The 27502-nt window shown below is 33.1% G+C and overlaps 1 protein-coding gene across 2 annotated transcripts in view; it reads right to left on the bottom strand.

Annotated features, from left to right (window-relative positions):
- Positions 1–868: 868 nt before the first annotated feature.
- The window catches only part of LOC118194618 (alpha-tocopherol transfer protein-like), a 49988-nt gene continuing 23354 nt past the window's right edge, over positions 869–27502 (bottom strand). Inside the window, exons 2-4 of one of the 2 annotated variants that reach the window (XM_085826187.1) lie at positions 25081–25277; positions 20263–20373; positions 869–9491 (exon numbers count right to left, since the gene is read on the bottom strand). In XM_085826187.1, coding sequence (XP_085682313.1) covers positions 9303–9491; positions 20263–20373; positions 25081–25277 — 497 coding nt within the window. In that variant the 3' untranslated portion in view covers positions 869–9302. The remainder of the gene's footprint in view (positions 9492–20262; positions 20374–25080; positions 25278–27502) is intronic. The other variant, XM_035365798.2, reaches the window with a different exon arrangement.

Below are 27502 nucleotides of genomic sequence, written 5' to 3'. Positions count from 1 at the left end.
GACGGAGCTCGAGCTTTTAAGCAAAATATTCTGGAGTGATTTCTCAAATTAAAAAAGTCGCAGCTGAAACTGCTCCATACATCGTGAAGCTTTAGTAACCAAAACAAACACTGAAAACCTGAAAATCGTTTTGAGTCAAGTCGTGAAAATTGTTAAATTTATTAAAACTCGAGTTTTAAATTCATGAATAGTTACGATTTTATGCCAAGAGATAGGTAGTGAATATGAAACGCTTTTGTTACATTCTGAAGTAAAGTTCTGAAGTTACCCAGAGGCAAAATTTTAAATCGTCTTTTTGAACTTTGATCAGAAATTCAAATTTTCCTCTGTCATTCAAAATTTGAATTCCAAAAATGTTTATTTGGTGAATTATGGTTGGCGCGTTTAGCATATTTAGCTGATATTTTTGGTAAGTTAAGGGAACTAAATTTAGGATTATAAGAACAAAATGTTAATTTGTTTACCGTTAGAGATAAATTAAATTCAATGATAAAAAAAGTCGAGCTAATTATCAAAGAATTGCATAATAATATTTTAAGCATTTTGCCACTTTTAGAGAGTTTTCTAACCGAAGATAATTTGAAAATAGAAAAAGAATTAGCATCCGACATTAAAAATCATTGTTTTTCATTGATAAATAATTTCAACGTGTATTTTCCCGCGGATTATGAAAAAGAATATTGGACTGCAAATCCATTTTGTTCAAATGTACCTGAAATTTTATATCGTGAGGAAAAAGAACAATTAATAAAAATTTCCTGTGATCGAACTCTAATTGAAGATATCAAAAGTAACACACTTGGTAACTTTTGGCTTAACAGGAAAAGAAATGAATTAGAAGCATTTCAAATAAAGCTATTAAATTTTTATTGCCTGTTTGTACAACCTATATATGTGAACAAAGATTTTCTTCCACGTTATATTTTTTAAATAAATACAGAACAAAATTAAATGTGGATTCTAACTTAAAACAAAGTCAAATAACTTTTTGTTTGTTTAAAACAAAGTCAAATAAGTTTTTGTTTGTTTAAAACAAAGTCAAATAAGATCAGACATAGAGAAATTGATTTCCTTTTTAAATAGGCCCATATTTCGCATTAAATTTTAGAATTAAAGTACTATAACTTAAATTTTGATAACTAAAATGGTAACCAATATTTAATCTAATATTTTTATGAGGGCATATTCAATACAGATAGCCAATATTTTGTGCAAATGGCAAAATATGTTTTAGCCCAAAGGGCGTTAACTCAGCTGGGCTATTAATTTCAAAACGGCATTTTGTATCGATTCACTTTTCAAAATGTTGCCACCAAATATTATTGCCATGCATTCAAGGAGATGCTCTCCACTCAGTCAAAGTGAAGCCAAAAAAGGGGGAAAGCACGCCCTTAATAGTCGTGGCTTAGACAGATTGACGTGCTCTAACCACACCCAATTTTGTTCCTGGTAGTAAGTAGTAAAGGATCGCAGATTCTTCACGCCCTCAGAGATTTCGAGTTTTGACTGTCGTACATGTAAGACGTACATCTGCTCGCTCCTGATTTTGTGATATTGGAACTCTTCTTTATTATTTTTATTATATTGGAACTCTTCTATTATACCTGATCAGAGTGCATGCCGCTGTAACAGTAGGCCGGCATTGCAATACACTGGTTGCTTTCTCGGCTGCTTCATTTTCTGCCATCCGCTCCACCATGGATCGAATGATTGATTTTATTGCCTCTGAGATTACCAACTTAGAATGCATCAAAGAAGTTGATGGATCTCTCTCATCTAAGGACGCACGAGACCTTAAATTCCTTCGACGCCTCAAACTTTTCATCGAAAGAGAATTGAACGCTGATCGTTCTTCTACTTCTCTTCCCAAACCAAACATCCCTGCTCCTAAGGTTAATGACAGTGATTCTTCAATAACTGGAATCAACAAAACTAATGTCAGACGAGCCAGCAGCCCTGCGCGCTCAGATGAAGAGCAGTCGAAAAAATATAAAGCACTGGATGAAGACAGCTCCGACACGGACTCAGGTCCTAAAGGAGATATTACTAGAAGACTAAGAAAACCCTCTCGAAAGCCTGTTCTGACGGATTCCTGTGTTTTGTCAGAAGTTTCGACAGCTGAGCCGACCACGGAAACAACTTCTGATATAATGGATACAGCCCCAGACGTGGATAATATGGATACAGCCCACGCTAATGTGGCGCCATCTAGTGAAATCCCCGAGAAGCCGGCTGCGAGTACGTCTCAGACGGAAAGCATAAGCGGTGCTGCACCGACCTATCGGCCTATCGGTGCTGCAGATGAGGTCACGTGCCCGGCTGGGCTAATAGGTGATGCTCATGATCATGAAACTGGTTCCAATTCTGCCGAAAATAATGAGCAGGATGTGGATAAATTCATACATCCAAATAAAGTGAGCAATAAAGCTCCCCCGATTATTATACAAGATGGTAAATACTCCTGGTTAAAATATAAGGAAATGCTTAAAGATGCAGGAATTAAGCTAAAATCAGGTATAATGAAAGCTCAAGACCACTATGAGCTAAAAGTTGACAGTATAGAAACTCATAAGAGTTTAACTGCATTACTTAATGCCAAAGGAGTGAAATATCAATCATTTATTTTACCCGAAAACAAGAAGGTTAAAGTTGTTATACGCAGCTTACCGATCGACACGCCAACCTCAGAGATAGCTGATGAACTGATAGATAGAGGTTTCCCAGTTGAACGAGTCTCGCAATTAGTAAGACGCAGAAATGGAGAAAAATTTAATCTGCCCCTGTTTCTAGTTATTTTGAAGAGGAATGAAAAAGGCGAGAGGGATACATAATATAACTAGATTATGTTTGCTGAATGTTAAAGTAGAAGCTTACAAAGGAAGGAAAGGGACGGTACAATGCTTTCGGTGTCAGGCATTTCATCATGCTCAGGCAGGATGTATGCATGACCCGAAATGCATGAAATGCGCTGGCGATCATTATTCAAAACACTGTCCCAAGCCAAGAGAAGATAAACCTAAGTGTATAAATTGCCAATTAGATCATACAAGCAACTACAGGGGTTGCCCGAATTTTCCCAAAATAAATACTCAAAATCCGCCTTTGAAGAATTTCAGTGATAGAGTAATTATCAATAAATCTTATGCCGCCGCTGTTGGCTGGCAAACAATGAATATTCTAGATGAAGCTAGAAGTATTTTTGTAGGGCTTAAAAACCTTGTTGAGGCTATTAAGGCTTCCGGCATTCTACAAGTAAATTTAGCTCCTAGCGCAAATGCTAGTAGTTTCAACGCGGTCAATAATGAACCCAATCATGGATAGGAAAGATAATAATTTTAGGCCAATCAAGATGTTAGTGTGGAACGCTAACAACATGAGAGGAAAGAAAGATGAGTTGGAGGATTTTATGTATGAGAACGACAATGATATTTGCCTGATCTCCGAGACGCACATCACCCCAGGAGACAGAGTTAGGATCAAAAATTATAGAACCTACCGATGTGATAAGTTACATCACAGAGGAGGTGGAGCACTCATCTACGTTCATTGTAAATATTCATCTTGTTTAATTTCGACTGAAAGAGACAAGGGCTATGAAATTGTGATTGCCTCTATTAGCTTGCCTAAGATTGGAGATACCTTATTTGCGGCAATCTACAACCCCCTACTAATAGGCTAACTGAGGAAATGTTACAAAATATTATTCCGAATTCCTCAATACTGATTGTTGGTTGCGACCTAAATAGTAAGCATAAAGATTGGGGCTGCCGCATCACCAATCACAATGGTAAAGTACTGAGAGAGTATATCAGTAACCACCCAGTTGGTTATATTTGCGCCTGACGTGCTGACGTTCAGGCCCAGCAACATCAGGTACACTCCTGATATTCTAGATATCATTTTGTCTAATACAGGAATTAATATGGTGCTGGAGGTTCGAGACGACTTAAACTCTGATCATACTCCTGTAATTGCTACACTAGGGGTCACCAGTATTAATTATACGAATGTTAAGACCCATACCGACTGGAGAATGTACCACAATGTTGTGAAAGTTAGGCTCCCTAGATTAGGTGCTATGAAAAGCCCTTCTGATATTGACAAGGAGATTGATAAGTTTACTACATGTCTTAATGACTCTTACTATGAGGCCACCAAGGTTACTCAAAGGTCTTGTAAAATCGCTAAGATTCCAAGGTACATCAAATCTCTCATAGCCGAAAGAAACAGGCTGCGAAGGAGGTATAATATCACCTGGGACCCAATTATTAAAACGGAGTTAAATAGGATCAGTAAGCATATTAAGCTTGAAATGCATAAATTAAAGTGTGAGGCTTGGAATGATAAAAATGGAGGAGTTAAACTTAGATAGTGATGCCTTCTGGCAGTTTACAAAAATGTTAAAGAGGACCCATCAGTGTGATAGGCCAATTATTGCCAACGGCGTGACTGCTTATTCAGATACTGACAAATGTCAGATTTTGGCTTCACATCTTGAAAAGCAGTTTTCTCCCAATCAGACACCTCGTAATATTCACTTTGAGACCCAAGTGAAAATGAAAGTAGAAGAATGGCTAGGTGCTCCCACGGTTCTAAATGCCGATAGTTTAACTAATCTAAGAGAAGTTACGGATATTATCTCCAAATTGAACCCCAAGGAAGCCCCAGGTATTGATGGAGTTACAAATTTAATGATCAGGAACATCCCGCGCGGTGGAATCACAATACTTTCCAGCATTTTTAATATATGCATTACGTTATGCTACTTCCCCGACTGCTGGAAGTACGCAAAAGTTTTCCTACTACCGAAGCCTGCAAAAGACATCACTAAGGCGGAGAATCACAAGCCCATAAGCTTGCTCTCTAATATAGGCAAGATCTTTGAACGAATAATTTTAAGGAAATTCCAGCCTTATTTACAGGTACTTTTAGAAGATCAGTACGGATTTAGGAGTGAACTTTGCACATCTAAACAACTGATTAGGCTTGTGGAATTTATCGGCTCTGCTCTGCATCATAAGAGTTGTACTGCAGTGCTCATGCTGGACGTGGCCAAAGCATTTGACCGTGTCTGGCATGAGGGCTTAATATATAAATTGATAATGATGAATTTGCCTATAGAACTGATCTTACTCACCAGATCTTATATTGCAAATCGTTACTTTACTGTTAGCTGCAAACAAAGTCATTCTGGATACAAAACTATCGCTGCAGGCGTCCCCCAGGGATCCTGTCTTGGCCCAGTACTCTATCTTTTCTATGCGGCTGATTTCCCGCGGGATACACTCAACAGAAATACATTGCTGGCCTGCTATGCGGATGACACCGCTGTAGCTGTCAGATCTATTCAGCCTAACAGGGCAATTTCTGTTATGCAGGATATAATTATGGACATTGAAGAGTGGTGCTCCAGGCGGAAGATTTCCATCAATGCGACTAAATCACAGCTACTTCTTGTTAGAAGGAAGAAAATACTGGTCTCAGTTCAGCCACTTTACCTATTCGGCCAACGTGTTCCGATGGTAAACAAGGCCAAGTATTTAGGTGTTTACTTGAATCGAAGACTCACGTGGAGTACGCATGTCAATTACATTGCAAACAAGACCAGAGGAATTGCTCAACAATTACAAGTACTGCTAGGGCGCAGCTCGCAGTTAGATCTGAGAAGGAAAAGACAGATTTATATTTCCATTTTAAGACCAATTATGCGTTATGCGTTCCCTGTCTGGGCGACTGTTACGAGCTCAGATATCAACAAATTGCAGGTGACTCAAAACACAATCTTACGCACCCATTACAGGAGCGCATTTTTACATCCGTAACAAACTCCTGCACGATCATTTACAAGTTGAATATATTGACAAATATCTGCAAAAACTTAACAGCAAGTTCTTTGACAAAGGCTTGAATTGCAGTAAAGGAAACTTTAATGCTGTACTGAACTATGTCTGCATTCCTGAGGACTACAATATCAGGCCTTTCACGGCTCACAGAATGAGGGATCACAATTTTGTCACTTAGCCCACTCGTTTTCAAATATGTAAATAACACATTTTTATGCGTACACTACTTCACTTTCATTTGTTTATTACATGTTCAACACTGTATCCTATGCACGTTTCATGTATTTTCATTTCTTTTGCATCTTCATAGCTCCATACACGTGATTATTACTCTTGTCTCAGGGGTGAGAGTTAAGTTACTTTGATGATTGGACTTTGTCACTATGGCCGATGGGCCCTCTTTTCCTTACCCGCTCCGATTTCCCGGCTGGGAACTAGCTGATAGTTGACATTCTGATTGTCCTTAGGGGATTAGATCAATATAGCTTATTAAAGCCCAACTGGGCTAATATAAGCATATGCAATTAGCATTTAAGCAAGCAAGCATTCACGCCCTCTTTCCTTTACTTTTCTCGCCATTTCATTTTATTTCTACATTGTATAATTGCTATAATTTCTACATTATGTAATTGCAACCTGTAATTTATGAATAATAGCATGAAAAGTATTGTAATCGCAAAACAGTAACTATGTACTCAAACTATAATTTGATTATACTTTACTTATTCTAAGTATATATAATTCTCAAATTTCTCATGTTATAAATATTACTTATGTTTCGAAAAAACTTAATTTGAATAAACAATGATAGAAATATGTAAATTTTACGTTGTTATTTTAAAACTCACACAAAAATTTGGGACTAAAAATCAAATCCAGTTAATATATATTTACTTGAGCACAAAATAAAATGTGGTTAAACACATAATAGGTAACACACTTGTAATGTAATTATGATCAGACATTAAAGTAAGCTGTTTTCTTTCCCATGGAGAGCTAGCCACTCCCCCTCCCCTTGTTTACTTATCGTTTTGCCATCAAATATAAGTTAATTACGAATATCACTTTTATTATTATTATGAAAAGGTAAATCTGAGAACTATATATATTTCTTCGTGTACAAAGAAAATACTCAAACTCTTTCTTGAAGGCCATTCAAACACACATTTCGATTATTCTACTTTTTTATGCACGTTCTAAAACATTCTTTTACATGGACATGAAGTCGGAAATGTAGACATTATTTCGGTGTAACAATTCAGTGCCTTTTAGGCCTTTCAGATCTAGGCATACAAAATCAGAAAACACACTGAGAACTTGAAACCAGCTGGCATTTTACTTCACTTCGCTTAGTAAGGTAACCATTTTCTTGCCGTCCTGTGGCGTGGCTTATTTCCTTCCCCTGGCTTCACTTTCTTTGTACTGCAATAGCAGAGACGGCATCTCCATGTATTCTAACCTCCTTGCATGCATTATATTTAAAAAACCTAAATAATGAAGAATCTGCATGAATGAATGAATGTTCCTCGCATTGAGAAAAAACAACGTTCTAGAGCTATCAGATTTTGAATAACGTAATCCTCCAACCAAACATGGCCACTTGGAAGGCCGGAGTTTGAATTTCGAATTTTTTTTATTATCTTTTTCAAATTTCAAAACTTTTAACAAATTTTTAATTAACATACTCAATGATTTCGAAGCGAGCAATAGGAACACCGAACGAAAAATCATTTTAATCTCCATCGCAGGAGACTGTGTATCTGAAATTCTAAAAGTATGCTATTTTGCTGTTTTTAAATATTTTATGGTTGAATTGAAGTTTATGTGTTTAAAGTGCGAAGAACATGGTATTTATAATAAATAAAAGTAAACGCACCAAACGTTAAAAAAAACGTCCTTTTGGGCGGAGTATAAAATCTGAAGAGCATTCAGATTTTTTTCTTTCTTTTTAGCCCAAACGGCGTTAGCCCAGAAGAGCTATTAACTTCGTTTTGGCTTTGATGCTTTAGTTGCATATTCTGGTGTTCAGCAGGCATTTATCCTGCTCTTACCAGAGCTTATCACGGAATCCCACTAAGAACCTCACACATAACGGCTCTTCATAATAGTTTCACCATAAATATATGAATACTTGAGATTCGTTTTGGCATTTTGCGTTGAAAACTTAAATGTCAGTTTCACATTTAAGTTTTTTTTACTTTTGTCGGTTTCACATTAAGTTTCACATTTAAGTTTTCACATTAAGTTTCACATTTAACTTAAATGTCGATCGGACATTTAAAATTGTTGCTACCAAATATTATCGCCCTGTGTTGTATTTAAAGAAATACAAAAGCAGCAAGACAACATGAATTAGAGAGACCTTAGTGGTTCATGTATTTTTGAAATATGTTTAACTTTTACAAGTCCTTTTAAAATTATTTGTGCGTTAAAATTTATTAATTTTTTCTCACCCCTTTTTGATTTTGAAGTCATTTCGACTGTAATTTGAACATTCAGTTTTTAGGAGATTGCATTTACCACTTTATTATTATTTCTAGTTGTTGAATGATTTTACATTTTTGCTAAGGAACTATAGAGTCAAATGTATTTTTTAGCATAAGCTTTTAAACGTTCCTCTTACTTCTAAAAATATCTAAAGAAATTAAATAATGAAGAATCTGCATAAAATGTAAGTTTGTATCTCGCAGTGTGATTATAGAGCCATCAAATTTTGAATAACGTAATCTTCCACCGAATGTGGGCGAATTTGGAATTTGTTTTATTATCGATCTCATATTTTGTAACACTTTAACGAATTTTTGATTAACAAACTCAACGATTCTAAAGCGAGCAATGGCAACATTGTACGAAAAAAAAAAAAAAAAATTCTTATCTCCACCGCGCGAGACTGTGTATTGGAAATTCTAAAGATATGCTCATTTTAAAATTATCTTGCGATATTGCAGTTGAATTGAATTTTATGGTTTAAGTGCGAAGAACATGATATTTAATAAATAAAGGTAACACACAAAAGGTTAAAATAAAGTCCCTTTGGTCGTAATGCAAAATCTGAAAACTTTCAGATTATTATTATTTCTATTAAGGAACTGAAAAATAATCATTGTAAAATGTAATGGTGGTACTAAAGGTGTTCAGTTTTTGATTAAATGGTACGTGTTAGTTAAGAGGTTGAGAACCGTTGGTCTAGAATATACACAGTTTCATTTTCTGAGAAATACAGAGCAATTCCGAAGATAATAAACCTAAACTTGAGTGGACAAATATTAACATCATTGTACATTTCCTCAAACTTGTTGCAATATTAGTCTATATTTTATATTACATATTTCAGAACCCTTCAACCTGCTTCACATAGGAAATTTTCGTAAAATACATAATACTGATATTTCGTAAAAATATTTCTTTTCTCTATATACATAACTTTCAAGAAACCTAACTAATAAATTTTGAAATGTTTCAGTGTGGTTTGGTGTTTTTGATGAAGCCATACTGATTGAGTTTCTGTATGTATGCTTCTTGACTGAGGACGAAAGACTGATACTTGTGCATATTGATTGATTCTGCTGCTCCACCGAGCTCTGGAGGAAGGGTCTCTGAAGGAATATACTGGTGTAGAGATTTTACATCATCTCCATGAATATAAACCTGAAATATAAAAGCGATTACAATTAGCTTCGAAGATGAATCAAATATTTCCTTTATGCATTGAGTTAAAATAGCAAAAGATTTAATTTTAAAATCTAAATTTTCCTTAATGATATTAATTTATTAAATTATTATTCCTTTCTTTAAATGTTCTTTTCCTCTCTTAAATACATTTTCTTAATTACCGTTGCTATTTGTCAATGTTATAACCTGAACTTACCAAAGATACTTTATTTTAATTGCACGTAAGCGACACTCACCATTTATTAAATTTAAATCATTAATTATTCATTTATTATACCTAAATGTCACATTAAATAAGAAATACAAATGTATATTATACTGAAATAATTAGAAATTTTAAGTTAAGAATTGCACTAGCAGCAAAACACTAGTTGCTCATAAACATTACAAAGAAATAAGCTGAGAGCTTCAAATATTATATATACTATTACCATTAGGAAAAAAGTATACTTCGGTCGTAAAAGCCAAAATTAAAATTTTTCTTTATTTTATTAGCTTAAATAACCGACAGTCAGGTCTTAAAAAGTCTGCCTAGTGAAATATAAAACCTCCATTTGAGCCACTATAGTTTTCATTCTTTTGGATCAAAGGCGTATCCTTGAAAGGATTTAAATGCAGCGCTTATTTGAATTCGGGTTCGGAAAATACGGAGCTTAATAGTAAAACGAATTCTTTGATGTATTGTCTAGACCAACGATTCTCCACCAGTGGTACGCAGGAGAAAAATCGGTGGTACGCAAACAAACAATCTATCTTATCTTCTAAATTCAAAAATTGAATACAGAGGCTGTTCGCACATTTTTTAGACGATTTTGGTAAGCAGTAATAAAAACTCGTTTGCTGCAAAAGAAGTAATTTCAATTGCACTATGTTTTTAAAAGTCAAAATTATCGTCTGTGGCTTGAAAGTTTTGTTTTTATTCAAAATGGCGAATTTAACAAAGCAGTGGTTCGAAGACTACATTTACGCTCTTTCCGAAGAGAAATATGCATACTCTGTTATCCAAAAACGATGTGAGAGTCATTGTTTTGTAATATCTAAAGCGTCGATAGGTAATATCATCAACAAGAAAGTTAAATTGGTCAAATTGGTCAAAAAAAGTCAAATTGGAGCCTCAAGTGGGCCAAAAATTCCAAACAAGTATCCAAGGAAAAAACGAACATCTTCGACTATTGCAAAGGTACGTTGTTTAATGTTAAAAGAAAATCCTCCTAGTCAAAGGACAGTTGCAAAATCATTAAAATGCTCGGTGTCCACTGTAAACAAAATGATAAACGTTGATTTAAATCTTAAGAAAGCGAAAAAACGCAATGTGCATCGTCTTCTTCCAAAGCATATCGCTCAACGAAGGACACGCTGCAGAATTCTATATGAGAAACACTTATCCAAAGAAAAATGGAAAACAATTGTCACAATAGGTGAAGCATGGGTGTATTTAAAAGATTGTAACAAAAAAGAGCCATTTATTTTCATAAAAGGGGAGAAAAAGATCTAAGTACATGGTTCAAAGAATCGAGAGAAAGTTTTTCTAAGGGATTCATGATTGTTGCTGGTTTTTCTTATAATGGCAAGTTAAAAATAAAGAGAGTGCAAAAAAATGTCAAGATTAACTCCAAATACTATCAGGAACATATTTTATCGCCAATTTTTCTGAATGAAATACCATCGCTTCACCCACAGTGCCATCAATCTGTGAGACTCCATCAGGACAAAGCTAGCAGTCACACTTAAAAATCCACTGTAAATTTCCTAAAGGAAATGCAACAAAAAACTGGTATCAAGGCCATACCCTTCACTGATATCCCTACTAAATCTCCCGATGTGTCACCTATGGATTTTTGTGCTTTCGGACCTTTAAAAACTGCATTATCCAAACGTTGTCCCAAAACCCTAACAGGACTCTGGAAAGCTGTTCGGGAGGAATGGGATAGAATACCTTTTCTGCCACTTCAAAAAGCATTATTATCCTGGAAATTGCGGTGTAGAAAGATAGTTCAGGATAAGGGATGTCAAATAGAACATTTAAAACACAAGAATTTTATGTAATTTAGTTTTGTGAATATAATATACATCGTCTAAAAAATGCGTGAACAGCCTCTGTACCCCATCATTCTGTCTAATGTTTTTTCTCCAACACTCGTAAATGTAGGGGATCTGAGCTTTGTTCAAGGTCAATAGCCGCTCATAGAATTCAGCAAAATAGGCCTTCTTTTATTTAAACAACTATTTTTTTAGCCATAGACGTAACAAAATTTGTCGTAAGGGATGTTTTTAAAAGGAGTAATAGAAATGGATTTTATATAAAATAGGAGATAAAAATACTTCCTATAAAAAGACTATAGTGCCTCATTAATTCTTTTATAGTTGATCGATTTATTAGCAGGTCTACAGTTTATTAGTCACCATTTCCGGGCTCATATTGCTTTTTCCATTTTCAATTATCATCATTTCAATTATTTTTACGTTTACCTGCTGTCTCTAACAGCAGGTATTTTGTCTTCTTGTTGCTTTGTATTCTTTACTTTTCTACGCAATTTGAAAACATCGTCGTTTGGCTTATAAGAATTCGTAATATATTATGCATTTTAATACTTGTGAAAAAATAATAAAACAAATCTAGATTTCCAAAATGAAAAAATGGCTAGGATTGACTAAGCTGAAAAGTTATGATTCACAGGTGATGGAACCACAACAATCTACTAGCACTAAGAATATTGAAAAGAAAAGCTTTTAAAAAATATAAGGAAAGTTATTTATCATTTGGGTATACTTGGAATGGAGATGAATTGTACCGCTAACCTCAGTGTGTGGTTTGCGGTGAAATATTATCCAATCAAAGTATGAAACCATTGTTTCTTAAAAGATAGCTTGAATCTGAGCATGCCAATTTAAGGGATAAATCTGAAGAATATGGTAAGAAGAAATTATCGGAGTTCAAAAATGGCAAGCAAGTAATGAAAAGTTTTGTTACTTCAATCAAAAAAGCTGTGGAATCTAGTTAATTAGTAAGCCTAAGAATTGACAAGTCTTACACTATACGAGAAAAACTGTATATTACCAGCAGCTAAAAGATGTTGTTTTGACATCATTCAACGAAAAAGAGGCTAAAGAATTTAATTATATTATGTTATCAAATTACACAATAAGTCGACGAATTGATGAAATGGCAAATTCCATAAAAGAAACGCTTATTAAAAAAAACTAAATAAATAAAAGACAGTGAGTATTTTGTATTGCAATTGGATGAAAGTACTGATATAACGAACCTTTTTCAATTATTAGTTTAAGTACGTTTCTAAGAAGATAATTGAACTGCCGAAGAGTATTTATTTTGGGTATGGCTTCATGAAAGAGCAACTGCAAATGAAATTTTCAAAGTAATTGACAGTTTTACGTCAGAGAATGATATTCCTTGGAATAAATGCAGTGTCGTAACGGAGCTCGGGCTTTAACACGAAAACAATCTGGTGCAATTTCTCAAATAAAGAAAATCCCAGCTGAAACTAAATTTACTCACTGCTCCATTCATCGTAAAGCTTTAGTAGCCAAAAGAATCCCCAAAATCCTGAAAAATCGTTTTGAGTCAAGACGTGAAAATTGTTAATTTTATTAAAGGCCGAGTTTAAAATTCATGAATAGTTACGATTTTATGTCAAGAAATGGGCAGTGAACATGAAACGCTTTTATTATACTCCGAAGTAAGGTGGTTATCCAGAAGCAAAGTTTTAAATCGTCTTTTTGAACTTCGATCAAAAATTCAAATTTTCCTGTATAATTCAAAATTTGAATTGCACAAATGTCTATTTAGTGAATTATGGTTGGCGGGTTTAGCATATTTAGCTGGTATTTGGGGGAAGTTAAATGAAGTAAATTTAGAATTACAAAGACAAGGTTTAATTTGTTTACTATTAGAGATAAAATAAATGCAATGATTAAAAATTTGAGCTAATAGTCAAAGAATTCAATAATAATATTTTAAGCCTTTTTTTCGCTTTTAGAAAGGTTTCCTAATCAAAAATAATTTGAAAGAAAAGAATTATCATCCGACATTAAAAATCATTGTTTTTCATTCATAAATAATTTCAATATATATTTTCCCGAGGATTATAAAAAAAGATAACTGGATTGGAAATCCATTTTCTTCAAATGTGCCTGAAGTTTTATTTCGTGAAGAAAAGGAACAATTGATAGAAAGTTCCTGCGTTCGAACTCTAACCGAAGATTTCAAAAACAACACACTTGTTAAGGGGACTCATGCACTTTAAAACCCATAAGATCTTTGAATATGTGACTGTTGTAAGAACTGGAATATCTTGTTTATTTTTAAAGCAATTACTTCCACCTTTTTACAGCTGACTACATAATATAGCTGCTTTCTGAAATAGTAATCAGAAAATTTGTGTTGCCACTAATATTTTTATAATTTAATCCGCTTTATGAGAAACGCTTTCGTCGTGCTTCCACCTTGCGCACACAGTTTAAAACATTCTGTTGCATAATTTAATTCCGTATTTAATATCTAGCTTTTATAACATTTGGAAATTACTGTGAACCAAAAATTCTATGAATTTCATGTTAAACTTTTATTTTATTTGGAGTTGAGTTTATAAAATGTATTTGATTAAAAAAAACGGTAATGTTTTCGTGCCTAAAATTTTTTAATATTAAAATATTCATCAGATTTTTGGTTTAGTTAGAAAATAGTACCCATATAAAGAATTCCATCCAATTTCAAGTATGTACCATTAACCACTTTTAAAATATCATGCGCGCAAGGCGGAAACATGACGAAAATTTTGTCACAAAGCGGATTAAATAACAAAAATATTTCTGGCAACACAAACCCTCATGTTACTAGTTTCCAAAGCAGCTATCTTATGTAATCAGCTGTAAAAAGTTGTAAGTAATTGCTTTTCAAATAAATAAACTATCCTAATTCTTGCAACAGTCACATATTCGAAGATCATAAGAGATTTAAAGTGTATGAGCCCCCTTTTCGTTGAACAGGAAAAAAATTTAAAGGCATTTCAAATAAAGCTATTAAATTTTTACTGCTATTTTGCACAACCTATTTGTATGAACAAGAATTTTCTTCCATATTATACTTAAAAATAATTATAGAACAACATTGAAAGTGGATCCTTATTTACGCTTAAAATTAAGTGAATTATGACCAGACGTGAAGAAAACTTATCTCTCTTAAACAGGGTTCCACACTCAAATTTAGAATTAAAGTATTATAACTTAAATTTTGATAATTAAAATATTAACAAATCTTTCAATCCAATATATTTGTATGTGTGTCTATTTAATATAGTTAGCTAAATGGTTGTGCAAATTGCAAAATATATATACTTTTAAGTATTTCTATTGAGAAATTAAAAAATAATCATTGTAAAATATACTGGTGGTACTAAAGGTTTTCTGTTTTTGTTTATATGGTACGCGTTACTCAAAAGGTTGAGAGCCGCTGCCCTAGACCATTCCTTAGCTTTCTTCATAGTTCGGAATGGACTCTCGACCCTTTTGAAGCCGAAATACCCGAGACGGCTTTTCATTCAAACGACTACAACCGCCCGAAACGGCCGAGAATGTGATGTTGTTTCCTTCTCTTCGCTTAAGGTACGCAGTAACAGGTACAGTCTCTTGTAATGCATTATATCAGATTATTGCAGATAGCCTGTCCTAAAAGATTAATGGAAGCTTCTTTGTTAGGAAACAGAAAGGATGTCATTTGAAATCTTCGGACTTCTTTGCCCGTTAATATACAGGGAGTTGAAGAAATGGACAAGGACGGGTGTTTCGGTATTTTAAGCATACAGGTTAGCAAAGGCTTCAATTTTCTTAATGTAATTAAAGCATCTTTTTGTTGAAAATCCCTTTCTTCGTCCAAAACTATAATCTTTGTAAATTAATGTATTTAATCATTTGAGACATTACGTTACATTTGAGCAGCTCAGCAATGCATCCAGGAAATAATATAGTAACCCTCATTCTCCATCTAGTTGCTTGATGGTTTCTACCTACCTAAATAAAAGGGAATCCATGGGATTACATCATTTGTTCATATTGCATATCAAAACTCTGTAACTCATTTGACTGTGAGACATTTTTCCTAGTCATTTATAATTAAACATCATTTTTATGTTCGTACCGGAAGCATTCATGACAATGAACAATTAAAGTATATCCACTCGAGGAGATTTTCCTTTCTAGGGTTCCAAAACCAAATGCAGTGAACTCAAACTCAAATTACATACGGGTCGAATACATGGCGTAAAAACAGCTGAGTAGCCAGGTTTTTTTTAAAACGAAATTAAACCTTTTCATAAAAAAATAAATAAACAACAAACTAAATTTTAAATTTCGTTTATTAAATATTTATTAAAACATACGTTAACAACAATAATTATAATGCAAAGAAAGAAGTTCAAATTTATATTAGTTTTCAGTCTAAAATCTAATGCTTAGTACCTGCAAGATATTTGTCTTGATTACAGCTTTCTAAGCCAAACATATTAACAGCTAAATATTAATATTTCAGATTGACTTAATTTCAAATAATACTCATATGTTTAAATAATCATTAAACAATCTTCTTTAAAGCTAAAATAAGCTAATTATGTAAACTTTCCAAGTGGCGTAAAAATTCAGAAAAAATAATTTCCCATAATTATTAAATTTTTCTTCGATACAAATCTCTTTGTTTCTGACTACAGCTTAATATTTGATGTGGTATCCAGTCAAAACGTTTGTAGCCTCGAAGAAAAATTACTAGAAATTATCATTTTCACGTATTGCGAATGCTTATAGAGTCGCGGTGGGTTTGTTTCCTTAACACGTTTCGACTGAAAAAAAAAAAAAATATATATATATATATATATATATGCTGTTCAAATGTAAAGGTACATCCAAAGAAAGCGATCATTTTTAGGGAGGAAAATTTGTAACTGAGCATGCTTATTTTTTTATAAGTACGAATAAAAGTTAATCAGATCCCCTGCTCGGTTATTAACGTTTGCTTTTAATGGTAATGCGAATAATGTAAGTAGGACTTCAAATAATTAAAATTTATACAACACCATATTTGCGACAAATATACTACTGAAATGCATTCGCGGGGCCGCATAAAATTTCTTCCGGGCCACAAATTTAAGACCACTCACGAAGATTATATGATGAGTCGTGTGCTCAGACTCACTAAATTTAACATATGCTAATGTCAGCTGAATTACCTCAACTAGCATGGTTACTACTTCTGGACATGCTTTCCTACTTCCAGTATCCTACTTCAAATAAATTCCTACTTCTAAGTATCAATGAGACATCGCAAGCCCTCAGCGAGACGACAAATTCAAGCCCTTCTTTCCTTCGGGCTACCTTTAATAATACGTATTAATGCGCATCTTCAATAGCTTACTACGGATCCTGTTTATAAAATGAACTTGCCAAAATGTTATGATGACTTTACGTAGGTCGAAGTGAAAGCCTTGCTTATCGAAATCAAAAGAATCATTTACTTTTCCTATGTAGGTAATACAGAACTTCGCTCTAGGAATTAAACGCATACCTCGTGTTTATATTTTTCTATAGCTGAGGAATTGAATAAAGAGAGTTTGTAATATGTTTCGATAAAAGATGTGTTTTTCAATGCTTTATCTCTGAGTACATATATTTGGTAATTAGTTTATGAAACTGAGATTATGAAGAAAAAATCTGATGTGTGCACCACATGGCTTCCTTGTAAGGAATATTAAATTCTACGCATTTTTTCTTGCATTTCATTTAAATTTATTGGATTGAATTAAGCCTACTTCATCGATAGCGCATAAATCACAACATTATAAATGCACTCTTTAAAATTCACTATATTTGTTTACCATAGCGACACTCTGGCGCTGGGTTCACTTAACAGCGTTATATTTCGTTCATATTATAACTCAGAATGCACAAAATTTATATCAACTGAAGAATTATCTAATCGTTACCACATGTTCTATTCAAATACTGTAATAAATCTAGAACGATGTATAAATGAAATTAAGCAGACAAAACAAAAAAAGAAACAGTTTTTCGCAGACAATTCAGTATGTCTCATTCAATTAATTCAGTTTTCGCTTCGCGACAAAGCGAAAATACATAAAAACTCAAAATATCTATATTAAAAATTTTGAAGTAAATCTTAAACACTTATTTCCTCGAAAAAATCCAGAAAGGATTAAGCATGATTTAATTCGCAATAATAAATGAAGGCGTTATCTTTGTTGTTGCGAAGCTTAGTCTCTCTAGATTGGCAACAAATCTACTATTCACTATTCTGCTGTTTCAAATGTAAACAAATATGTCCGCCATGTTATTTAAAACTTATGCTTAATTGCGCTTAAACAGCTTTAAATTGTTGATAATTCTACAAATATTGCTTACAGATTTCCTAAGGGCATAAAAACCTTAATCGGAAGATAAGAACAACATAATTCAATCAGTTTTAAAGCAAAAAATGCACAATTTACAAACATATAAGAGTAAAGAAACTGAGATCACTGAGCCGGGTAACAGATATATATATATATATATATATATATATTTATATACGCTTGGTGCGGCCGATTGTATCCAAAATACGCGATGCACCTTTACATGTTATGGCAGTCCTATATACAAAATTTCAACGTTCTGAGGCCACTCGTTTTTGATTTATGCGAGATACATACGTACTACGTATACGTTCGTACAGACACCACGAAAAATTCTCTTCAGAATTCATTTTAAAGCAGTTTTATAATTTTTTTGGAGGAAAAGAGTCTTTTAGTCTGTCCTTAGGTACAGATGTCACGCAGAAACATCGTTAAATTGCATTCGATAGCAGTCAAAATATTCGTTGAAATATGCTGCCTGAAACTTTTCGCGATTATAAATACTTCTTTTTTGCTTTGTACAAGGAAGTAAAAATTTAAAGACACTTTTATAGGTACAGAGGCTGTTTGCACATTTTAAGACCATTTTTATTGTAATTACAGAAATATTTTACCTAATATTTTATGTTTTTATTCTTCTATTTGATAACCTTATTCTTCATTATCTCTATACACCGTAATTTCTAAGACAATAAAGCCTTCTATACTACCGAAAGAGGTATGTCGACCATTTTTCCAAAGCTTAAGGAGGTTGCAGATCGACGTTTGGACAACTCGGCTTTTAAACCGTTCAGAAGCACAAAAATACATTGGTAATACAACAGAAGATTTAGTAGGTATATGAGTGAAGGACATGACCTTGATACCCGTTTTCTTATTTCATTTTTTCAAAGAAATTAACAGTTGATTTTCAATGCCTCTTCTTGCTTAGTTTTGATGCAGTTCTGACTGATGATACTGTGGGTAGCTATTTCATAGTTGAAAATTGAGTATAAAATACGGTCCTGATAATATGTGGATTTGATCTTAATATTTTTATCCGCTCTTTTTATTTTTAATTTGCCGTTAAACGAAAAACCAGCAACAAACATAAATCACTTTTGAGTCATGCTTTAAGATTCTTTTCTCCACTTTTATGATAATAAATGGATCTGTTTTTATTGAAATCATTTAAGAAGACCCAAGATTCGTTTATTGTGACAACATTTTTTACTTTTCTCCGAATAAATGTTTCTCACAAAGAATTCTGCAGCGCGTTTTGCGTTCGGTTTTATGCCGTGGAGAAAGACGATGCACATTATGTTTTCTCGCCTTTCTTTAAGATTCCGTCAACATTAAAAACTTTGTTTACGGTTGAGACTGGGCATTTTAATGATTTTACAGTTGTTCTTTCACTTGGCAGATTTTTTTTAATAATAAAGATCTTACATTTGCAACATTCCGTCTTTCCTTTGGATACGTATTTCGAACAATTTTCCCCTTGAAGCTAAATTTCGACATTTTTTCCTTTGTTGTTGTCAAAATTACCTATCGTAGCTTTAGATATCGAAAAGCCATGGCTTTCGCAGTGTTTTTTAATAACTAAATATGAAACATTATCTTTAGAAAGAACACAAACATAGTCTTTCATCCATTGCTTCTTTAAAAGTAAAGTTTTGCATGAAAACAAAACTGTTAAGCAGCAGATGATAATTTATACTTTCAAAAATATAGTTGAAGTTAAAAATAAATCAAGCAGAAGTTTGTTTTTACAGCAAAGCCAAATCGTCTAAAAATGGGCGAACATCCTTTGTATATATCTTCTAAACCGTGGAATTAAATGTGCACATAAAAAGAATATTTTTCTGCATAATTATTTTAGTTCATAATTATACCTAAATCCGTTCTTCTACTTAATGTTAAGTAGCAATTTAATACAGCGTACAGATGAAAATATTTGTGGTAGTTAACAGAAAATTATTATTTCATAATGTCAAAAAATTTTTCATCTGTTTTAAAATCAAAAAACTGATTTTAGGAATTACGATGATAAAAATAATTTTAAAATAATTATTGAAATATAAATAATTATTGAACAGAAAAATTAACTAAATTGCTTAAGGTTAATTTTGTTATCATTTTATGTAAGTAACAGAAATATACTACATTTAATTTAGATTTGATCTTTGCATATTCCTTCTTCTCTTTTAAATATTATTTTGTCAAATAATTATTTGTAATTGTGGAAATATCTTATATCATATTTGCAAGTTACGTTTGGCTCAATTAAATATCCCAAATATCAATGTAGTTATATTTCATTTATAAAATAACATTCAGATGAAACTACTTACCCTTTGTTTCAACTTTTTTGGTAAGAAAGTAGCGATAAAGAGGCAAAAATGGTGCATAGGTAATGGCTCATAAATTACATGAAAGCCCTTGAGCCTGCATGGCCAACATTCCTAAAAGCATGAGAAAAGGAAATTAATTAAAAGATATGTTCAAAGCTCTTTAATTCACAATTAAATAAAAAAAAAAGCTCGCAAAAACTGTTGTATATCTTTGTGGGTAATTATTTCACAAGACACTGTATTTAATTATTACTTGCTACTTTATTATGTACAAAATACATCATCTTCGCTTACACACGTATCACTACAACTACTCGCATTCCAGTTACAGTTATGGTTTACAACTACTTCGCGCGCTTGCGATGCTTGGCACTGCGCCAGCTTCTTGCAACTTGGGTACAATGTCTTTAACAAACAACATAATATTTAATGATTTTTCATATTTCAAATTTAGCTTTCTCATTTCAGATCTAGCAATCCAAAAATTTTGTCTTATTATAGAAAGTAAAAATGCAGGAGATGCATGCAAGAATATTTCGTCATAATATCTAAAGTTTAAAAATGAAAAGTTTTTGAGAAATGAGCTTGTGATGCCTTTGATTTCCAAAATATTTGAATACCTTAATTATCCTCCAACGCGAATAATTTTTTAATCAAGGAGTGGACTTGAGGATAATAACTGGCTATCCAATTTCAACGATTCTTCGCACTTTAAGCTGATAATTCGTCGGGAAATACAGAATGTGGTAAAGTTCTTACTATCGTACAACACGTATTATTCATTTCTTCATTAACAAGAAATCCTGATTTCTTAGATAAATCTTAAACAATAATCTTAATAATCTTAAACAATCTATCATTGATAAATCTTAAACGATAATCAACGATAAGCATATTATTGGTCAAGATGAAATTTTTAACGAATTATCATCAGTTTTAGCGAACCTGCAAATAACGCATTCTTTTTCTTCCTTGACTACTTCTTAACTGTCCAATTCAATGTCTATTTTTACATCTCACAGATCATTATCAGATTCCAGATAATAATTTTGCAATCAGGAAGGTCCATTGAACCATAGATCGCAATCAAGTAATTCATTGGGTTATTCAGAAGGATTTTCCTTGAACGTGATTCCATATCATTTCAGGAATGACGGTTAGAATTTTTGACAGTCAATTAACTACGATAAGAAGAGGTATTTGGAAGCAAAACAGAATAGTGGTTCTGTGGTTCAGAGGCAACCGTGGTTCAAAAGCAAAACAGAATATAATCTGACCTTGCCAACTACTACTAGCAAGAATCATTCAAACATTTCATCACTGTCGTTAGTATATTTGCTAACAATAGAGCAGATCATAATTCTGCTCTGGATTAGCACTGGACATTAAGTGGTGCAACTCTTGTTTTTGCACATATCGCGCAATGAATGATGATGATTATGACAGCTTTTAGATGTCTTGACGTTACGCACATTAGATAAATTGTCGAAACAAAGTTTATTAAATTTCACAAAATCGAGACTCTTCTAAACAGGCAAATTTACTGAATAGATCACACGTATATAAGTAATGATTTTTCTTACAACAAGGGCAATTTTTTTAACACTAACGATATGATCTTAAAATTTACTTTCCTTTCTTTAAAACTTTTTAGTTTTCTGAAGTGCTCTAGCATACTCTTTTAAAAGAGCTAGTGATTTTTTTTTTTTTTTTTTTTTTTTTTTATTCCTAGTTGACCTCCCCGGAATTGCCTCTCATACCAAATCCGTGTGTTTTTATCTAATTTTTCTACAAGTGAATGAGTTACCAATGTATCACCAAAGCCTTCAAACATTTTGTTTTAAAGCTCTAGGAGAATAAACGCTTGCATTAGTGATATCGACAAGATTCAAATAGTGTCTTCTGAGTCAGCGGTTTGGGTTTCGTAATAACCTTCTTAATTAATGCATTCACTAGTTCTCGTTTATTCGAAAATCTATTCTCAATAAATCTCATGAAATTTTATATTTTGAATCTGAAGTAGATTTAGCTTCAGCCTTGCAAGAGGCTTTTAATATATTGAAGCCTTTGAGCGTTTGAAAATTTAATATTGTTTACATTGTCCTTGAAAGGTCTCCAAATGTAAGCCACTATTTATCTAAACTTCCAAGTTCTGATGAATTTGCCGTGAATAGTGGATATGTGCAAAAACAAGTTCTGATGAATTTGCCGCGGATAGTAGATATGTGCAAAAACAAGTTCTGATGAATTTGCCGCGAATAGAAGAAAAAACATCGCGAATAGTAGATATGTGCAGAAACATGATGAATTTGCCGCGATGAAAGCCGCTAATTTGCCGCATTTTGCATGCTTTGATCCGGTTGTCTTAAAATATCATGCTTCAATAGAGAGCATCAAGTAAGCGAATACAGAAGTGTGGGTCAAGAAGACAGGGCTTGCTGGTGAAAGGGGCGTGATCAATAACCATTCTAGACTTTCACTAAAAGTTAAATTCGGCAGCTTTACTTTCGTAGTATCGGGCATAACACACACTATCAAGGCAAGAACATTTTTTATCTTAGTCTCAGTAAAGGTTATCAATTGTTCGATATTTTTCAACTGTTGTTGTTTTCAATTGTTGAAAAACATCAAACAGTTTGAACTATTTGATATTTTTCAACATAGGTATCAACTTCCTTTTCCTCTCATATTGCATAAATATCATCAAAAATTCATGAAACATCTGCTCTTAAATTATTCAGTTTCGCTTTGAAAAGTTTAATTTTTCCCCTATCTGCGTTAGCAGTGTGAGAATTTATTTTATTATTCAATCACTTAACTGATAGAGCAGATGCGTGTTCTCAAATGTTTCAGTAACACTCACTTTGAGTCAATATTTCTTTGATTAATAGGAAGAACACATATTATTCATCTGGCGATGACAAACAAATGCCTCGTTGTAGAAGTCAAAACACGATGTTCCAAAGCAAAACATTGCAAATAAATGCACAAATGGAAAGTAACCAAAAAAAAAAAAAAAAAAAAAAAAAACCTTAAATATAAAAAAAAATCTGAAATGTTTCAGATTTTAAATTACGTCCAAAGGGATGTTTTTTAACATTTTGTGTGTTACCTTTCTTTATTAAATATCATGTTCCTCGCACTTAAACCATAAGATCCAGTGCAACAGCAATATCGCAAAATAGTTTTAAAACGAGCATATCTTTAGAATTTCCGATACAGAGACTCACGCGCTGGAGATAAAAATGTTTTTTCTGCACAACGTTGCCATTGCTCGCTTTGAAATCCTTGAGTTTGTTAATCAAAAATTCGTCAAAGTTTTAAAAAATAGGAAATCGATCATAAAACAAATTTCAAATTTCAAATTTGGTCTTCCACATGCTCATATTCGTTGGAGGATTACGTTATTCAAAATTCGATGACTCTATGTACCGTTATTTTATGACAATGTGAGAAATATACATACATTTACGCAGATTTTTCATTATTTAATTTCTTCAAATATAATGCAGGACTCTAACATTTTATGGCAACAGTTTGAAAAGTGAACCGACATTTATCCGTTTTGGCAAAATGCCAAAACCGAACTAATAGTCCTTCGGGATTCAAATCCCTTTGGACTAAAAAAACTTACGTGGCGTTTGTAACGTCATAGCATACAAAATCAAATTTTTCCAATAATAATTGCTGTTCACATGAAACCACTAGGTTTGCCGGGTGGACAGCTCCAAAAATGATGATTCGATGCGAAATAACAATAATAATCAAAGAAATGTATCAATTTGCGATTTTTTGATTCTCAAGCAAAAAAGGACTGCTTTATGAATCACAGCGAAAAACTAAGTATATATACTTTCGTCACCAAGGCGCGAGTAGCCACGTGATCATATACAATTAACTGCGCTTGTAAAACCAGTGCCGTGTACATAATAATAACATCTCCCATAGTAAAAGTGAGTTTAATTTTTATCTTTAGTTAAATTTTTAAACATTTTTAATTCCAGAATTTTATTATTAGTTCTACGTAGGAAGAAGTTTTTAGGGAATCTTATAACTACAGTTGAAAGAAATCAATCCAGGAGTAAAGGATTCAACTGATCCTTCCGATCCCACTGTTCATTCCATTATTTCTGGTTTTCGCTCTAACGCCACTCGTCGCTCTTAATTCATTTACATTTCCTGATTTTATTCGTCATGGTTACAGCTAGTGAGAGGTGAATCATAAAAAGAAACGATTAAGTTTAGCGAGCAAACTGATCACGTAAAAGAGCGGGTTTGCCCGCCTTTACCTCAAAGCATATGCATGGTAAATATGAGCAAAACCGCTCTTTTCAATTAAGTATTATAATTTCCTTTATAATGGTTGCGTGACCAGTGGCCGAGCGGCAAAAACGCTGAACACTGGTAGTTCGGTCCGAGGTTCGAATCCCGCGAACGGGCTGGCTGCATGGGCGTTTTCGTGTTTTTCCCTATGTGTAACGTGTATACGAGCCAGTTTCCCTTAGAAAGTCCTCCACGAAGGCATCCCTCCCTTTAGGCAGATAGCCCTCGTGTGCTTTGCCATAATTGAATAATCCAGTCCATCCTTTATAATGATGCAACTGGAAGGAGTCTCTCAGACATATCTTCCGCTTAATAAGAAAGAGTTAAAGATAATTGAAAAACCTCGTAAAGAAAGATATGAATCCCTCTTACTATGGTATAAATTAAAAGATATTAACGTACAGTAAACATAAAAAATTGTTGCAAACATACCCTATTACGATAGCATTATTGGAAAAGGCATATTCAGTGCAATATTTCTCTTTCTTTCCTTACCTGTAAATATTTGATATACATCTTCGCAATGCTTACGGATGAAAGTTGATACAATTGTTGCAAAGTACAATCTTTGAAGTCCAAAATAATGTGAGCTCCATGAATTTGCGAAGACTCTATTTGTAAATCTATTTCGCCTTTGATTATGGCTAAAGCAGCAACATCTGTGAGAGTACCTTTTGATGAGTCAAAATGACCTGCGTGAGGAGTAGAAAAAAATTAAATTAAATCAGTTTTTAACCAATATCGTAAAATTGCATAATCAAATTTGGAAGCAAAATGCTTACAGACCGTCTATTTAGTAAACATTTAGGCCTATCTATATATGAACGGCCTATAATGTTTCAGAATATTTCTAAGAAGAATATTGTTACGAATTTTGTATATAGATAGATGATATCAGTGCAATTATATGTAAAATTATTGTATTTTTTACTGTATTTAAGTATGAATGCAGGAGCAAGTCCATTTCACATTGTGTAAATGTGTATTTCGGCAATTTCGCCAGAAATCGCCAAAACCAGCAAAACTTGGCGACCATTTGGCAACATTTTGGTCCAGTCCCAGTATCACTGCAACAAGTATTGTAACTGAGTAAATGTAATTGATCATTGTATTAGCTGCAACCGTAATTCGACCGTCATATGGCTTTCCAGTAATTTACAGAAGCAGAATGTACTAGAAATATCTCGGCGGCCTGGTGGAAACTACACAAGACTGGACAGAGAGCATCTGCCCTCGGCTGTTTAATTATTCATTTTGCGAGTTGTTAGTTCAGCGTGAGATCGGAGATATTTCTGGGTTAGCTTTCTCTTTAGATACGATTTTCATTGCTTGTGTTTAACGTTCTTAGTAGTTTGAAGCGTAACTACTTATTATTCGTGTGATACTGTGGACATCTGTACAAGTATTTCTGCGGAAAATTCCAGAACTTTGAAATGTTTATTTTGACAAGATAAATTTGAAATGTTTATTTTGACAAGATAAATTTGAAATGTTTATTTTGACAAGATAAATTTTATTATCCTATCATCGGACCTGCGCGCATTTAATCTACTACTAAACCGTACGCACGCAACAATAGTAATGACATAATAATACTGAAAATAATAATAATAATGAAAATAATAATAATAATGAAATAATAATAATGAAAATAATAATAATGAAACAAAATTTTTAGATGTAATAAAATGTAAACTAATAAAAAGCTTAATTTTACCTAATTTGGGAAGAACAAAATATCCTGATGTCTGAAATCTTAATAATTGGGTACCAAAATCGTAAAAGGATGTGCACACCACAACATATTATATATAAAAATTGCAAATGGCTGATTCATCAACTGATTGTGATTGATGAATAAGCCATCTGCAATTAATTGTGCAATGCTTCAATTAATTGTGATTCAATTAATTGAATAGGTATTGTGATTCTGACCACACATTCATACTACTTATGGGTGAATTTACGGTATTCATAGCAGAATTTATTCAGATTCTTTTGAAATTTTAGATTTCATGTATTAAGTTTTATTAACAAGCTTGCCCAAATGGGCAATTAGTCTCGAAATGCGATTTTGTGTCATCCGCTGTAAATGCGATGGTTCACTGTTTATTCGTAACTGTTGCCATTCGGAAAATGTAATATATTTGTCTTTCTAAATTCTGTCTGATATTAATTAACAAACTAAACTATTTAAAAGCAATAACAATACTTTTTTACTCCCTTGTACGAAGTAATAGAAGCACTGTAATCACGAAAATTTCCGAATATCATTTTTCAACGAAAATATCCAATTTCACCGCTGTCGAACGCAATTTCATGATGTTTCTGCGTGATATCTGCACATAAAAACAGAATAAAAGACTCTTCCTCCCCAAAAGTATTATAAAACTGATTTAAAATAGATTCAGAAGAGATATTTTTCTAGACGTCCGTCCGTATATATGTATGTATCGCATAACTCCAAAAAGGAGTAGCCTCAGAACGTTACAATTTTGTACATAGGACTGCTACAACATGTAGTTGTGCATCTCCCTTTTTGATTGCAACCGGTCGTAAAATTGTACACTTTTCGCTTTAAAAATGATTGAATTATATTATGCTTTTAGTTAATCTGCATGCAATTATTTGTACAATCAACAATTTAAAAGTTGTTTAAGTACGCCTAAGCCTAAAAGTTTTCTTACCATAATAGCTATATTTGTTTACATTTGAAACTTAGCAGAATAGTGAATTAATTACTTCAGTGTCTTTTGCCGAGTGAGACCAAAAGGAAACTTTTGGTTTTGTGCACCAAAAAAATCTGCCTTCTTGATTACTGGACGAATTGCTTGTTTTGCGTATAAACTTTAATTTTAATTGTAAATTTGTTTTTAAATTATTTTAACTGTATTTGGTGTTTTATGTTTTTCTATAT

Source organism: Stegodyphus dumicola, chromosome 11 (genome assembly GCF_044657685.1).
Source record: "Stegodyphus dumicola isolate Sdum_Otavi_A_Nest chromosome 11, ASM4465768v1".
In the NCBI taxonomy this organism is placed as follows: Eukaryota; Metazoa; Arthropoda; class Arachnida; order Araneae; family Eresidae; genus Stegodyphus; species Stegodyphus dumicola.
This window is presented reverse-complemented; position numbering and strand designations above follow the sequence as displayed.